Genomic DNA, 16,950 nt, shown 5'->3' on the forward strand with positions numbered 1-16,950 from the left:
TTACATCAACAATGAGTTATGCACTTTCAAACAGAGCCCTTATTCCGACTTCCCCAAAGTAATTTGTTTGCACGTCCTCTTTCAAGGAGAAATGACTTACACGAGACAGTGATTCCTTGATTTAAATATAAAGTGCTGCAACGTATCATATTGCGACTACAATCCAGACCAACATACGGACCCTCTGCCGCTGGCATCTTGAACAGCGGATTGGTTAGCTGTAGTGTAGAGGCTTGTTGGCCTGGCTTAGACTATAGGAAAGGGAATTTTAACGAATCACTGAAGCATGTGATAATCATAGGCCGTCATGTAGCTTCACGGCCACTCTTGGCAGGCATAACGTTCAGACAATTATTGAGGAATCAGGATTTCATAACACAGCCATTAAAGGGTGAACACATAACAGAGTAATCCCACGCATAATCATCGAAAGGGGCATTACAACACGTCGACGCCGTGGTTCACGTGCAGGCTAGATCAACTCAGTATGATGGGGTACGCTTCACTCGTAAAGTACAAACCTCTGTGTGTAGTAGTTTATTAAGGCTGTAACCAGCTGTTGACTCTGGTGGTTGTAGCATTTTGTATTCCTTTCAGAATTACTCTTACTTCTTATACGACATCATAAGTGTCCAACTTTTGTAGAAAACCATCATTGTCGTCGTTGTTGTTGTGGCCGTTACTTTTTCCCGGTCAAAGTGACTGGCCGTGTAACGAGTAACTAAAATACAGGTGTGACCCGATGGAGTTTTCACCCGCCACTTCACAGCCACAGCCCAATACACTACCACTGCTTTAGCTATCTTCGCACTTCGCGAGGATTGCAGCGAAAGTTGCTTATGTTGTTCTTACATCCTTCATGACCCACACCCACTTGTAGGATTGGATAGGAATCGGGGACTTTGAGGGGCCAATGTTCCAGCTCCAAACAAAACACGAAACTATGAATTGGAACCGTAAATATTGTAGGAAGTGTGCGAGACACGTAGCACATCCACGTGAAGATACGTGAGCCGAATTGGTGCACACGAGACGCGCAGAACCTTATTTCTAGAAATGCTGCGGCACGTGCCAATCTGCGGGCTCACGTGACTAGTGCCGTAAACAAGAAACTGAAAGTGAACAAGGAGCGGGAAAGACCATTTAGCAGAAAAGCAGCCGGTTAAAGTCATTCGGATTACAAGACAAAAAACGAAAGAAAAAAAAAGGCCCCAACATTATGTCGCAGTTAAGAAGTTATGAGCATCATGAGGTTTTCGCGTTCGAAGCACACAAGCAGGATTTTTTTTCTTTCGAAAGCGCATGTTTGTTAACGGCTGTTAAAGTGGTGGAGCGAAAAATTCACGCCCTCCAAAACTAAAACTTTCATACCGTTTGTTGGGAGCCCACGTCCACAGCAACTAATAATTCCCGTGGTCCCGTCTCTTGCGGCGCCATCGACAGCCGGAAGAGGCTTTCCGGGGAACACCGCTCGAGCCCTGGTACGAGTCCGGCGCGCTCAACGAGAGCGCCCATCCCGTGGAGCATCTGGCGGACGCACTCCGACTGGCCGAGACCTTCCATCGAGGCGGAATCTACCTGGACACCGACGTCGTCGTCCTGCGATCGCTCGCTTCCCTCACGTTACCTTTCATCTCACAGTCACCTACGGTGAGCACGTTGCTTTTTATCCCGCAAACTCTCGTTCACGTGCAAAACGGCCGAGGTGCTCATGCGCGGATAATCATTCCTCAAAAATTGCATTAACACGCCTGTGCCGCCAAATTTATGTTCTGGAACACATACTTCGCGAAACATAGCTGAAATTTTAACTTCATAAAAATGGAAAGTAGAATGGTTTTCAGGCTTGCTGTTCTTCACAAAGCTGTGGTTCTTCAAAGAAGAAAGCTCTGCAGCGTGCAGAATGTTTTCGAACCCATTCAGCTGTGCTCTTAAGCAAAGACAGCGTAAAGGTTTCGGGTCACCAGCATTTTTAAGCGAATGTTTAAGCGAACATAAAAAAATATCGCCTTTAAAAATTCTTTAAAAACCATCTTTTTAAACAATTTCTTAATCCTATTCTTAAAGTGACAGACTGAGAAACAACTTAATTGGAAGAGGCTGGTGGTCCTACGCTTCGGCCAAGAGCCCTTGAGCTCTAGCGGCGTCTTCGGCCAGCTGGATGGCCCACAGATTATCCGCTTGGTCGGAGCTGAACAACACTGTCTCTCATTGCTCCGACTGAGTGATTCTCCGTGCCGGTGTGGCCGCCTGCAGGCAAGCCCACAGCATATGTGCTATGTCGGCTATTTCATTCATTTGTGGCATTTGTCTGAATGTTACCCTGGGTACCAGTAGCTATACGTAACCGGGTTTGGATACGAATTCGTCTGAAGTATTCGCCATACAACCGATTTCCAATTATTGAGTTACGGGTGAGGGGGGGGGGGGGGAGGAACGGGCCGGTTCCAGTCGATAGGGATTTGTTATGTCCCTCTACGACATATGCCGATCCCTGCCGACCGTCGGAGCGAATGGGAGAATGTGGTGTAAGGGCCGATGTCATCTCGGTCGGTGAATACTCGAGCAGCATCATGTGCACACTCATGCCAGGCCGGAGGAGGCAGGGGCATGTGTCAGGTAAATTTCGCCGCTCCGCGCAATGCTACAGAAGCCAGATTTAAGAATTTCATATGGCTCTGGTGAGATTCGCCCTCTTGAAAGATTTATATAGGGAGATTCGGTGTCACTGATTATGTATTTGATTTTTGGGCGGCTGTCATTGCCAGTGCTATAGCCGCCTCTTCACGCACTTCCGGTTCGTTCGTGCGGATCGAGCCGCAAGCTATGGAATTTCCCTGCCGTTCGACTACCACGAACGTGGACGCAGCCGATTACGAAGGCCCGTTCTGAAAAAAAAATATTTTTTTATATAATTGAAATTGAACGTGAAGGGATGAAATGTTTGACGCCTAGAATTGCTAACGTAACTGATACTTACATAACAATTATCGAGTTACTTTCCAGTGCTGTTTGTAGAGAGTATTCACCTGCAGTGTGAGCCGCAGTTTGTTCAGAAAACGTTCTGAATTGTTCTTTCGTTTTGTATTGAATTGACGATTTAGTAAATTCTCCTATGGGTAATTTTCACCTTTTGTGCTGTGCTAACACCGAATAATCAGAAAATAGGCCGACAACCAGAAAGATGCGGCATTGCAGGTAAAGTAAGGCCGGGTTCAGACTGTTACCGCAACTGTCGTAACAACTTTAAAGAATGACATCATTTTCCGTCTCAGCCAACTGAACTGCGTGACGGGCCGTTTTTTTTTTTTTTTGAAGTCTACAGATCACGATATGGCTTTTGCGTCGGTAGTCGGAACATTCCCTAAATCTTAGACATCTCATCAATCAAACAGAGGTATAGATGTGGCGCCGGACGTCAAAGTCTCTGGTACACCGGTCCACGTGACCTCACGTCCAATAGGCACATCTATCGGCAGAGCCACACCTCCACCTCAACAAGAGGACCATTTTTGAGAAACTGAGCGAAAGCCTTTATGCAGAAGAAAAGTAACAAGGAAAACCTAGTATTGCGCAATTAACTGTGCCTTTTCTAAGATGTAAACTTCACCATAATATACTCCCTGCGTTCAAAATTAAACAAAGAGTGAAATTACTCTACAGTAATTCGCCCTTAAAAAAGAGTGATATTACTCTACAGTAATTCACAAACATTACAATGAAACCTGATACAAAACAAAGCCGTGTAACAATCTCAAGCAAATTCGTTAATGCAATCGTTCGAAATGATTGCGAACAAATTTTAACTGAAACAACGAATGACCTCTTACGGCAAAGGTGACTAACACGTATGAGCATATTTACATGCTTCGAATTTCCGTACAAACCTGACGGGAGTATCTGAAGTTTTGTTTTCTTCGAACTTCCAGAACAATGGCGACATGGTCAGCAACGCCTTCTTGGGCTTCCAAGCTGGTCACCCGTTCTTGCTGGCGCTGATGCAACGTGCAACCCATGTCTACAAGCCGAAGCAATGGGCCACCATCGGTCCCGAACTACTACGACTGGAAGTCCTGGCCCGATGTGGGGTCCGAAATATTAGCGCCGTCGTAGGACAGCGGTGGGGTGGAACTGATGCATTTATGGTATGGGCTTACTTCTTCGCTTTTAAACGGGAGCTTGTTGTCATTAACTAGGTCATCACGCGGATAGGCACGAACCTAACATTTACCCCTCGCTGCTGCGGTCTCAAGATTGTTGTGATTGTTACCATGGATTTGTCCACGCGTGCACAGCACAACATTCTGTTTCCAAATCAGTGCAACCCCAGAGAAGAATTTTCGCTGCCTTGAAGAAGTTTAAATTAAAGTAATGATATGTTGCTCTTCGCACTACAACTTCCTTAAGGGATGCTAAATTCCCCTCATATACAAATACAACGTGTAAGAGGAATGTAAGAAAACATTGTGCAAACAAAAAAATCCGGGAAGCCACACAGGCGGAACAGCAAGTTACTTTTAGCCTGTGATCAGGAAGATTGCTGCAGTGTTCGCACCTAATCAGTAGATGGGGCTACGTCTACCAGGAACAGGTGTAATGGAGGAATCGACACACGCGAAACGCGTCACATGCTCCCTTTGGCACCCATATTACCATAACGACGGTCAAGATTTGCTTACAACATGTAATCCGAAGGCGCGGGTTTGGTTCCCACTCTGGACGCGTGTTTTTTGCCAGTTTGTGCCCTAACAAAAAATTCTAAATTTTCTTTATAAAAAGAAGAAGAGAATAGTCTAGCAGTCACCCAATGCATTGCTTTGTCTACCACAAGGACGGCTTCGGTTCCGGAACAAATGGTCCCGGAACAAATAGTTCCGGAACAAATGGTCCGAAACTAATGGTCCCGGAACAAATGGTCCCCACTTCAAACTAGGAAAAAATGGTCCCACCACAACTGCACCTATGCATGAGTGCCTGTATGAGGGAAGGAAAGGGGTCAATGTATTTATGTATATATGTTTGTATTTGTGCACAATGTATTTTGCATCTGTTCATATATAATATATTTGCGTAAGCTGAATTTACTTGGTTAAATGCGGTATACAAATGGTTTGTCGCGCGTGTGCGTCCTCGCGCGCTTCATTTGCTAGCATTTTTGGTGAATCTGAATACCAGGCAAACCAGTGGCGCCCATTTCAATCAAAATTAGCATGAACTGGGCAGCCTCGGCCGGTGTTTTAAAGCAAATGCAATAACGGGCTGCCATAATTTTCTTCATGAATACAGTGTTCTTATGAAGCGGAGCAATGAAATTGTTATTTAAATTAAGCTGGCTCACGTGCAATACGCGTACGGATTCAAAATTTTGTTAACGCTTGAGAAGCGAGTACCGCTTGAGCCAGGGTTTCGAGCCTATTTACGGTGACGGTATAATTTAGGTTATGTAAAGTATCAAAAATGTGAGTGGGCCGGTACTGCTGACCGTTAGTCAACATAGAGCTGTACTGCTGCGCTTCGCTCGCCGATTTGTCGCTATTTTAAAAAGGAACTTTACTCGCTGAATGCTAAGCTGCATTACTGAATGCTGAATGCTGTTTGCTAAGCTGCATTACTGTGCTCATCACCTGAAATGCTTCGATATGTGCAGTTCGAATCAAATGCGGCGACACCAATCAAGATGTAGAACCTCGATAATTTTGCGGCTTGCATCTTAAACCTTTGATTTACTCCGAAAATAGGCAATAGCTTTTATCATGCCTTTTCTTTTGCTGCAAGGTTTAGGAGACTGCTGGCTAACAGGCTTTGTTCATTTTGCCGCCGTGTTGTGGAAGCGTGAAGTCGTGCTTAGGGAAGCAGGTCAGCTCATACTCGAAGTTTGTCACCCACCATTGACAACTAACTTTAGTGTTTGCAACTGCATTTCAGCACAAATATATGCATTTTATTCGCGCAAACACATAAACATGTTCTGGCTCGTCTTGCTGGAGGCTTTACGCTGCCGAACACTGCGAGAACCAAGTATAGTCACACGTCATGGTTCATTAAAAAGGGGCGATTGTTGATGGTTGATGCACTACTGCCGGCAGAGTAGCCCCATCGCGACGCCCCATAAAAAGCAAAGGTCAAAACAAGAAGGTGGGGCACGAGGAAGAGGTAGCGCACTCGCTTCGCTAGCATATTTCTGTGCCTGGGGAGACCCTCATTGCCCTCTTTCGAAGACATTGTGCTTGGTGCTGACTGTCGCGACAGCCTGGATTGACCAGCGGCTCAGCCGATGCTTGCGATCCGACGTCCGCATGTCTTGAGACTGTGCCTGTCACTAACCTCCCTTACCAGCGGCGTATCGCGACAGGTGCAGCTTCCTGGAACATGGTGGGACTCGCAAACTATCTTCTTATACGGAAAGAGAGTGTTAAGTCTGGCCCTGCCTGTAAATAGTTACCGTGACTGAGAAAACCTACCAGGGGGAGATAGGTTGAAGAGAACTCACTACGTATGCACCCGTGAAGTGCTTGCTCACAAGATGGCGCTTCTTTCTTAGGCATGCCTCTACGTATTCTGTAAATCATGGAGCCGCATGTTTATCACGGGGCTTCTTTTTTACCCTGTGTTTGCAAGTAGCACATTCATTTGTATATGGTGACAAGGCAGATAATGGGAATAGCGATATATTGATCAACCAAAAGGTCGAAAACGTAAAAATAAAAATATTCCAAAAATCAAATAACGAAGGATAGAGAGAAGTAATAAATAAGAATTTCCGTCTTCAACGCATAAAAAACGCGAAGTCTAAAATAAAAAATGCCGGAGGAGAACGGCGGAAAGAGGAATAAAAAATTGTTAAAGCGGGCCAATCGTGTAATGCCCTGAATTTGCACAAAATGCATGGTTGGCAGAAATACCGCGTTTAATCATTATAATATCGTATATTGAGACAACCGATGTAACGGAATCTGAAGAAAAAAAACAAAGAAAACAAAAAATAGAGAAAATAGAGAAATTATAAACATCACTACAACAAGATACAATGAATTTAAAGAAAGAACCTACGTGGAGTTTTATAGAATCATTTTGCCCGAAGAGGTGCCTGCGACCATTTTCTCCGGGACAATTTGTTCCGGAACCATTTGTTTGTACACCCGGATGGCTATCCATTCCGTGAGCAAAAAAAGTACGAGACATGACTTGCGAAAGCTATAGAGCCATAATCTTAAAAATGAAGCAACAATTTGCCTCATTATGAGAAACTTTGGGCCTTCAGCTTGCGTATTTTGGCTCCAAGTGCTGTCTTGTCACATTTGTTTTCACGGCATTTTCCCCTCTTCCCCTGTTTGCGATGTCCTAATACCTTACTCTGCATTCTTAATTCAGTGCAAACGCCGTGTGCCCATGCAGGTCCTTCCGCACCACCTTTTCCTGTGCGTGCATTACACCCAGTGGCGACGTTTCTTCAAGTCAAGCACCAGCCATGAGGCCTGGAGTAGTTGCGGGCAAAGCTACGTCATGCACGTCTACAACAAAATGAGCTCGCAAGAGCCTGCTGTGTCTGGCTGCGCGTACAGGCAGGCGGCCAAGAAGTATTGCCCGAAGAGTCTGCAGCAGTCTCTGACCTCAGCCGGAAGCTTTTAGTAGTCATCGACAGATTCTTTCCAGGGCACCCGACTAGTCCATGTACAAACACCGGAAACGCCTAGAAGCGTCCCTCTGACCTTAAAACTTAGCCAAGATCAAGCAAGAGCCTCTTGGGGCTCGGCGGCGCCGACGAAGTTTCATCAACCGCGCTTCGGCGACCGACCGAACGAAGTCGCGGCGTCCTCGGAAGCGCAAGAGGGCGCGCTTTGGCCGCCGGTCGAAGAGAAATTGAAACAACTTGTCGTGGACCGGCGAGACCAGCCGCGTCGTAATTCGGGGCAAAGAAGTACTCTGAAGAACTTCGAAGAACACTGTGTGAGGGACCAATTTTTAATGTCATGCGAATGAAGATTCTCCTACCATGGGCTCCTACTAATGCGCGGGATACATGGATTTTTTTATGCGCAGGACGGAATTTACTTCAAAAAGGAACCGTGAAAGCCGTGTGGGTGGCGATATTTTCTTGTTTCATTTGTGTTTATGCGATGCACTTTTAACTAGCTACTTACATCATGTGCATTAAAGATAGTGTGTGTGTGTCTACGTCGCATTGTGATTTTTACGATAGCGTCAAAACTCGGTCATGTTATTTTACGATAGCTAAGTGCTACATTGAATATTTTAGTGTTTTATGGCAGTGTAAGAATGCATAGAAGATGTTACATGTGTACATATTTGCTTTTTATGATATTTATTTAATAAATAATTTCCTCAATATGATTCGCACATACACCTAGTATTGTAAAGATACCAGCCGACAAAATTTGTGAGCAGAATATGCAATGTTGCATCTGAAAGCATGTTTGTAAGACCTATCCTTCAGTATTTTACATTTTGACCTAAACTGTCGATGACTGATGTGTGCGACAAGCCTTCGTGGAGCAGTATAGATTGATGAGACACCGAGTATTAATAGGATGACATGGCATTTGCCGATTACGGCCAAGTGGGTGCCGCATAGGCAACACGTTCTTTAGCAGCCGATTCCCATTACCACACGCCCATGGCGGCAACTGTGACGAAATAACGGCCACTTGGTTTTCACTGAGAATCATTGTCACAAAAAATATTTGTCCCTCAACCAATGGTCCCGGAAGAAATGGCCTCAGAAGTATAGTTCATTCCACAAGCTGCATGCAGCACTGTGGAGGCTACATTTTTGTCAATGGAGCGCCCACTCAGGGGCGCCTAACTCACCGTGAAGGGGTTTTTGATTGATTGTAGGGTTTAACACGCCGACGCAACGCAGGCGATGAGGAGCGCCGTAGTGGAGGGCTCCGGATTAATTTTGACCACCTGGGGATCTTTAACGCGCGCCGAAATCTCGTACACACGGGCGTTTTTGCTTTTCGCCTCCATCAGAAAAGCGGCGGCCGCGGCCGGGAATCGAACCCGCGACCTTGTGCTCAGCAGCATAACGCCTTAGCCAGTGAAGGGGGTTTTGAAAGGACCTTTCCGTCTCCCCTCTCGGCAGGTCGAACCGAAAAGCCCCGGCCCCTATTCTCGCTTTCCTTCGCGGAGGCTATACTGACAACAATGTAGCCTCCGCAGTGCTGCATGCAGCTTGTGGTATGGACTATAGTTGTCCCAATTTCAAAGTACGGACAAGCGGTTCTGGAACAAAGGGACGCGGAACTGGTGCTTCCGGAAGGAATGGCCGGAAACAAAAGGCCGTAACAGTAAAGTCCAGAAAATTGTCCTTCGCATGGCGCCACCTGTTTTTCTTTATTTTGCTGGAAGAAAGTCATGGGGTTAACGAACTTCCGTCTCTTCACGAGTACAGATTAGTGGGCTAGTCAGTGTTGCCCTGTTAAAAAAATTATAACGCATACGGACACGAGCAAGAAAGAGAAGACACAACACAGAGCTCTACTTCGAACTAGTTTTTTTTTGAAGGACACATCCGTACATATTCACACCCTTATCGCCCTCTCACCGCCAATGCCAACATGTTGCAGCTATGTGAAGAAATGCCAAGCCCTTACCTGTTTAAACTAACGACGGCATGCTCACAAAAGTCGATTCTGCCTTAGCAATCCACTCTGCCTCTATAACCTCTCGTAGAGTGTGGTATTTGCAATCTAGCTTGGAGAAAGCATGACTCAAACAGTGGCAAACAGCCGCAGTCATGGCAGTGAACAAAAAAATGGTCATCCCGGTGGTTGCTAACATTTAGTCTGTGGTTACTGAACAGGTCGTTCATACATCGGTGGTCTGCTTGATATATTGCTTCCCGAATGAAAGCGTAACTTCGTATATCCCCCTTACTGCGCCTTCCACAAAAGGCGTTCGATTCTGTTTTCCACAGACTAGGGGTATTTGCAATAGGGGTTAGTCATTATCCGGAGTTAACAACTCTTGCATTCTATCGAGTGGCAATATTTTTAGACGGCTTGATGTATTGATTGATTTTAGGGTTTAACGCGGCGACGCAATGCAGGCGATAAGGCGCGCTGTAGTGGAGGCCTCCGGATTAATTTTGACCACCTGGGGATCTTTAACATGCGCCGACATCTGGTACACACGGGCGTTTTTCCTTTTCGCCTCCATTAGAAAAGCGTCCGCCGCGACCGGCAATCGAACACGCGTCCTAGTGCTCAGCAGCACAACGTCTTAGCCACTGAGCCATCGCGGCGGGTTCGGGTGTATTGTGAAAATATAGAATTACTCCAAGTTTTAAGTACAGAGCACTTTAGGCGCTCGCCTTGTCATCCTAGCTCACTCGCTCGACCCACGTAGCACCAAGGCGGCGTCCTGGCGTAACGCTGTTGTTCACGGCGTACCCCAGAGGCTTCGACATCCAAGAGGTTTATATAGTCATAAGCGTTCGAAACTCGTGAAACGCTCGCGCTTGTCATACATCTTCCCGTTGTTTAGCGCAAAAAAAAACTATAGGTACATTACAGGAAAAATATACGTAATCAACCGGCAGCGCCCGCGTTCCCTTAGTTAAGGACGCCCGTTGAGTTGGTTTTTACTCTAGTAAACGCAAAATGTAGCAGTGCAACGCCGGCACTTGCGGGGAGGAAAGCACAAAGAGAACAGAACTTCCGCTGGCGCAGTTTCAGGCAGGGGGTGCGCGAGAACCGCAAAGGCGGGAAATTTGAATTGCATGGGGAGATAGCAGCAGTAAGCGGATAACTGCGGTACAACCCACTGCTCTGCACTTCCGACAGCTTTCCAATTGAGTGGAACGGCTTTAATTTTTTCCGATGTCCTTCCTCTGAGTGACACATTTCAACCCTTTTGTCCTTCAGTGTGCCGTCAGCTACACAAACAAGAACAACTGCAGGGTACCCGGCTGCAAGCAAGCGTTTTGACTACTTGTAGACGCTAGGCTGCATGGAATGATGGAACGATTTTTGAAGGGTATTCTTTAAACTTCATGTTAGAAATGCGTCTTCTGATTAGTTTAGCATGAGCCGAATGGTGGGGTAACAGAGGCTTGCTCGCCCTTATGCGATACGCCCTGCTAAATCTCCCGCTGGATATGCGCCAGTAGTAATGATCATCGTGGCGACTGACTGAGTAAGTAAAGTGATCCTCCCCGTTTTGGGCAGTCATGGCTTCGGTCTCGCTTCGGTCGTTCTTCTGTTAACATTTTGGTGCCGTTAGGCCCGGGAGAATGAACACGTACGGCGAAGGAGACCACCGACGTACCCTCCGGCTTGAAGTTCGTAGAACCTCACTCCTTTGACTGCTGTTTACTCTGCTGAGCACCGCCGTCAGCCGGAGGTCAGCATGGCTGGCCGTGACCGCCTAGCGACGACCGATCGAATGCGTGCGATGGATGAGCTGCACTGGCAGCAACGTATCCTTCGCGGCGCTGTTACCAGACTGCTCAACGCAGCGACGGATCTTCTGGAAGCCACCTCGACGCATACGCATGAACTTCAAGAGGCCCTTGATCTGCTCGATAGCAAGTACACCACACTTCATGAGGTAGATAAGAAAATCATCGATCTTCTTGAGACTGATGAAGTTGAGCGGGAATATTTCGGCGCCTTGGCTTATGCAGGAAGCATATGTAGTGTAGTGAACCACCTGCGCTCAACCTGGAACTCTCGGAACACGCCCGGCAGGAGAGTAACTACCAGCTGCACTGCAGGTAGGCCAACCCCGTACGGGGCACCTTGAGTAACCTTGGTTACGGTATTGGAGACACCGAGGACCCCGAGCCCCCGAACATAAACTGTGACCTACAGTGGTGATGTGTTTAGAGGTGAAGGGTAAGAAACCACAAACGATGGCCATCGGAGCCCAGGTGAAGCTCCGGCTGAAGGGCTTCCTGTCTGTTTACCAGGCAGGGAGCTCTGGGACCTCTTCAGCTATAAGGGTAAGGCTGACGAAGAAAGTATCCCCGTTCCTTGCTTTTTCCTATGCCATATGGATAAATCACCCCTCCCCCCCCAAACGTGATCGGTCCCTGAAAAGGGGCCGCACCGAAGTCTCCTTTTCTTCCTTTCCTGAGTTGACATTTCCAAAACCTGACAATTTCTCCCACTTTCAAATAGTGGAATCTCTTGACCAGTCAAAGCCCGTCACTGCAAAGTCTGTTTTTCTCATCTCCAGGTTCCTTGACGGCATTGTCAGACAATCCTAGAAAGCCAAGAAACAAAAAAACAGGGGAAATCTTGATCGAACTTAACAGGCAGCAATCTATCAACCTCTTCAAACAAACCCGCATGGTAGATACAGACAAAGATTAGGCCCAACGCACGCTCAACAGCTCTCAGGGCGTCATCTCCGATCCTGACTTGATGAACGAAACAGGCAGATCTGCTCGAGGGCCTTCGAGACCAGGGCGTGACGGTAGTGCGAAGGATAACCATGCGTTTAAATAGAGAGTTATAGCAGATCGGAAAAACGGTTCCGGTACGGTACACGGTAGCCGCTACGGGACCGTACCGGGAAGGCTCGTTTTTAGAGTTATAGCAGACCGCAACTACCGGCCATGCTACCGTGACTGGGAGCGACTTGTGTTGTACGTCGTTTGGCAATTTTTCGTGAGTCTGTGGCGCTTCCTGTACTGAAATATTAGTTTTCAGTTCTCAAAAGCGCTAAAGACAGTATCAGAAAAAAAAAAACATCCATCGCCCCTACGGAGATTCGAACTGCGACTGCGTGAACATGGAGCGGCATTTTAACTCTACGCCATTTCAATAGATGGCGCCAGTAGGTCAAGCTCAGCAGCTCTGCAGCTCAGTACATACGGCTGGCTGTTTCTAGTTTTTCGTTGTATTTGAGAGTCACTCGCACTGATACCGCCTGTTCCTCACTCGCCGATTTGTAGACGGGCCCCATGTTGCTGCTAATACTAGTTAAGTAACCGTATCGCCTTTATTTAACCTAAAAGAAGCTATCGGAAATGCGTCGTTCGACGACACAGGCCACGGCAGTTGGGCCGGGACCGTGTTTCGCTTGCTGCTTGAGCTGTCAGAATCGCGGGGATTTCACTTGCTGCAACCTCATCAATTTCCATAAACGATCTCATATTTACAATCCGTTCGACTAGGCGTGAGCCAATCGTACGTATCCTAAACTCTCCCAAAGCGGCCGCCCCCTTCCAAACGACGGACACGGTATGTCTCGTACAGCGCGGCCAAGTCGCTCCGGTATACGGTAGGGTTCTGCGCATGCGCGGTGGCGTCCAGACGGTAGACGTTACCGTACCGGAACCGCTTTTCCGATCTGCTATAACTCTCTAATGACACCGAAATCCGTACGAAATTGCGCCCACCTCCCCGCGAGGGGAACCCTGTGTAGATGCGACGCATCGTGGGGTTCACTTGGGGTTTCCGTTGGATTGATTTTGAAATCACGTGAAAAGTGTCGGGAACGCGTATGATTATTATGTTTTATGATTATTATTATTATGTTTTATTGGCTAATCTTGGTCAATCTCTCTAAGTGGTATGCTTGGGGCTTCGCTGTCGCAACGACCTTTACTCCATCATTGTTGCTGTAAGAGGGAGCTTCTTTTCTTTTATTGCAAGTTTTAATCATTGCCCCATCATGCGTTGTATCAGTAGCTTCTTGACGTAGTTTGAATAAGTCAAGGATATAGGGTGCGTTCGTAGCATTTGATTCTGTCTCGGTTTTGTGGCGCAGTGGGAAGAGCACAACGTAGCTCGCGTTCCGCCCACAGGGTCGTGGGATCGAAACCGGGCGCCGCTAACTATTATTTTTTTATACAGTGTAGGGGGAGGGGTGCGTACGGACAACGACGCCGTATGGAGGGACAAGGCGAGTGAATGAGATGCGTCGCATCTAAAACACTTGATCTTGACATTTGACTGGTAAACTCTCCCCGAGTCGGTCAATGCAGGCTTTTTACGATGTCCAGTCTGACCTTACGTATTAAACCCGCGCCACTGCTTCAAATGCCAGCGGTTCGGGCGCGGTACACACTCTTGCCGCGGCAAAACGACCTGCGCCAAATGCGCCGCACAGGGCCACCCGACAGATAATTGCAACTCCACCACCTTCACTTGTGTTAACTGCGGGGGACCACACGCGGCGTACTCCCGCACATGTGAGAAATTCCAACAAGAAAAGAAAATAATCAATATGAAAGCAACAGAGAACATCACCTTCCCAGAGGCACGAAAGAGGTTCGCCTCTTTCCCCACGGGGAAGTGCCCCGACGCAGCTCGCTCGCAGCTCGACGCAGTCGGTACGCCTAGAGGAACTCTAGGTCGGTACGCCCTATATCCTAGAGGAACTCTAGGCGTACCGACTTGGCTTCTTGCACTGTGAACATCTCCGAAGCCTGTTAGATGGGGCTGCAATTGTAGTTCAAATTTCGGTAGCGCACATTCACAATACTTCCGGCACTTTTTTATGAGTGTTTTGTTGGGTGAGTACTCTGCAACAAAGTTGTAGCTCTATGGTAAAAAATGTAAACACCTAGTTTTAAAACAGTCACAAACATCGTTACGCACTCGCAAACCGCCACCTGGAAAGTATGTTCTCTTGAAGGAATGAAGCCCGCCAGGCAACAATAAACTGACGCCGAGCACCAGTATTGTAGGTCTGTGTAAACAGAATGCGCTAAATAATATTTGTAACTGTTAACTGAGTCTAAAATAGCGCTGAAGAATATATTGTGCCATTGTTTATTATAACGTTCGTCATATACTTTACTTCCCTGAGGACGCAGATACGGCACCAAAAAATCACAAAAAACCAGATTGTTCTCGTATCTGCTGTAATGCTTGAGTTTGGTTTGATGATGAGTCTGATGTCACTGACCTTGACTTTGTGCCTCAGCTCACGCGCGCACACACTCGTCTGGGATTTAAAGTGAAGCGCGTAAATTTTGAAGGCGGTCAACTCGCCAACGTATTGGGAGACATCTGGAGAACCGCTGCTTTCAAGAGTGACAGCTTCCTGTATTCTACTCAACAGCCTTTCACTATCATGGCTCACTCCGTGCCTATACATTGCGTTGTAAGCAGGGGCACTTAACTTGTCGCGAAAACACATGTTCTGTCGATCCCTTCATTTGTTTCGCCGTACCCTGTAGTCTAAGATAATTTACAGGTAAACCTAAGGATAATATACGGGCTAATAACAGCGCTGAACACTAACTGATGGTTGCCGAAAGTCCACCGTCAGGAGTCCCACCATCGGAATGAGTAATATGAGAAAAACTAAGCATGCCAATCTGGTTTAAAGAAGGTATATCTCATTAGCCGAGTATCAAGGACTTCTGCTCCTCGTTGCACCTCTCAGTAAGACGGGATCAGCAGCCTTAACAGAAGTGGGAGAAACTCGCATCAATTTCAATTTCAATTAACGTTTATGTTGTAAATTAAGTGATCAAGAACAATTAGACGTTTGCCTGTTTACGCCTATTATTTTTTTCACACACACAAAAATAATAACGCCTGTGCTCTAAACGCCTGAGTGACGTCTACGGTATATATGTACGAGACGTTTCAGTACAGGGCGTTCCGGTAGAGTCTCTTCTGTGGACAAATCTTTCGGTACGCAAATGTTTTGGTACACGACCGTATCTGTACACAGAGATTCAAGAAGAGGAATGATTAACTTCCAAGCTTCTTCCGAACTGTTTCACCCCATTTTAACTCGCATTATATTATTATTTTTTTTACCCAAAATTATAATTTTTGTATTTCTCGGGAACAATTTCTTCTTTTTTATTCAAATCTGTGGGTTTCCGAGGTGGTTCTGTGGGGTTCCGAGCTGGGTCACATTTTATTTATTCATTTTTTAACGAATTTCTCGAACGGTATATTTTCTTGATTGGATTGGAAAACGTTTATTGCGCATAAAAGTGGGTGGCTTTCTTAGTCCAGATAGCCGTGAGCTAGCGCAGCAGCTTGGGCGTGAGCGATGAGGCGTTCTTGGTCCTCGCACCGTGAGCTGGCCAGCTCGCGCTCCCACTGCTCAGGGGATGGGGAAGGGAAGGGGTTTGGCGCGTAGCGGCATTCCCAGACCAGGTGTTAGGTAGTGTTCGGGACGGAGCAAGACGGGTAGTTATAGGGGTAAGTGGAGGGAGAGACGAAGTGGAGTATCGAGGTGTTGTAGAAGGTGTTGGTCTGCAGTCGACACCAAATGCGAGCCGCCTGTGTTCTGACGGATGGGTGAGAAGGAGGGTATTGAAAGGGCAGTTGGCGATAATGATATAAGATTTCATTTATATCGAGGAGAGACCGGGGGACAGATGGAGGGTTCGGAAAGGTCCTCTTCCGTCAACGATGACGCCCGGAATGTAAGAGCGCGGGCAGCGGCGTGTGCCGCCTCGTTTCCCTCGAGGGAAGAATGGCCTGCTGTCCACACAGTTTGGATGTGGAGGGATCCTTGATTGAGGATAGCAGAGATGCGGCCTGTACAGTAGTTGCGGCAAGCGTGTTGCGAATCTGCGAGGATTGCCACGTAGAGGAAGCCGTGGTCGCTGCTAGAGCGATGGCTGCTCTCTTCAGCCGTCGTGGTGCTTGCGTGGAGAACGCTGAGGGAGGTAATATTGACCGATTTGAAGTCAACGACAGCCAGTGCGTGAGCAGGGCGAAATGTATACGTAGCGACGTCCGTGTATCGGGTGTCCGGTTTGTTGTGGTATTCGGCTCGGAGGAGGGTTACGCGGGCATGTCCTCTGCCTTGATTGAAGGAAGGGTGCATGTGTTTGGGGATGGGAGACACGAAGATATGATCGCGGAGTGACGGAGGGATACGCTGGGGGGTGTCTAAAGGCATAGGAGTGGGGTAGCCTAGTTTATGCAGTACCGTGCCACTCGTAGGGGTGAGGGCAAGGCAATGAGTTGCTGGACCCGCTGTGCTTCGAGGAGCTCA

General features: G+C 47.3%; 1 protein-coding gene across 4 annotated transcripts in view; it reads left to right on the plus strand.

The window, feature by feature from the left end:
* The window catches only part of LOC144149736 (lactosylceramide 4-alpha-galactosyltransferase-like), a 41,332-nt gene extending 33,161 nt beyond the window's left edge, over positions 1 to 8,171 (plus strand). For all 4 annotated transcript variants that reach the window (XM_077681389.1, XM_077681390.1, XM_077681391.1 and 1 more), the window contains 3 exons: positions 1,444 to 1,650; positions 3,930 to 4,145; positions 7,396 to 8,171. In XM_077681389.1, the coding sequence (XP_077537515.1) occupies positions 1,444 to 1,650; positions 3,930 to 4,145; positions 7,396 to 7,629 (657 nt within the window). In that variant the 3' untranslated portion in view covers positions 7,630 to 8,171. The remainder of the gene's footprint in view (positions 1 to 1,443; positions 1,651 to 3,929; positions 4,146 to 7,395) is intronic.
* The last annotated feature ends 8,779 nt before the right edge of the window (positions 8,172 to 16,950 follow it).

This window comes from Haemaphysalis longicornis, unplaced genomic scaffold (assembly GCF_048455015.1).
Source record: "Haemaphysalis longicornis isolate Haplotype H1 unplaced genomic scaffold, Haemaphysalis longicornis Haplotype H1 scaffold_8, whole genome shotgun sequence".
Lineage (NCBI taxonomy): Eukaryota > Metazoa > Arthropoda > Arachnida > Ixodida > Ixodidae > Haemaphysalis > Haemaphysalis longicornis.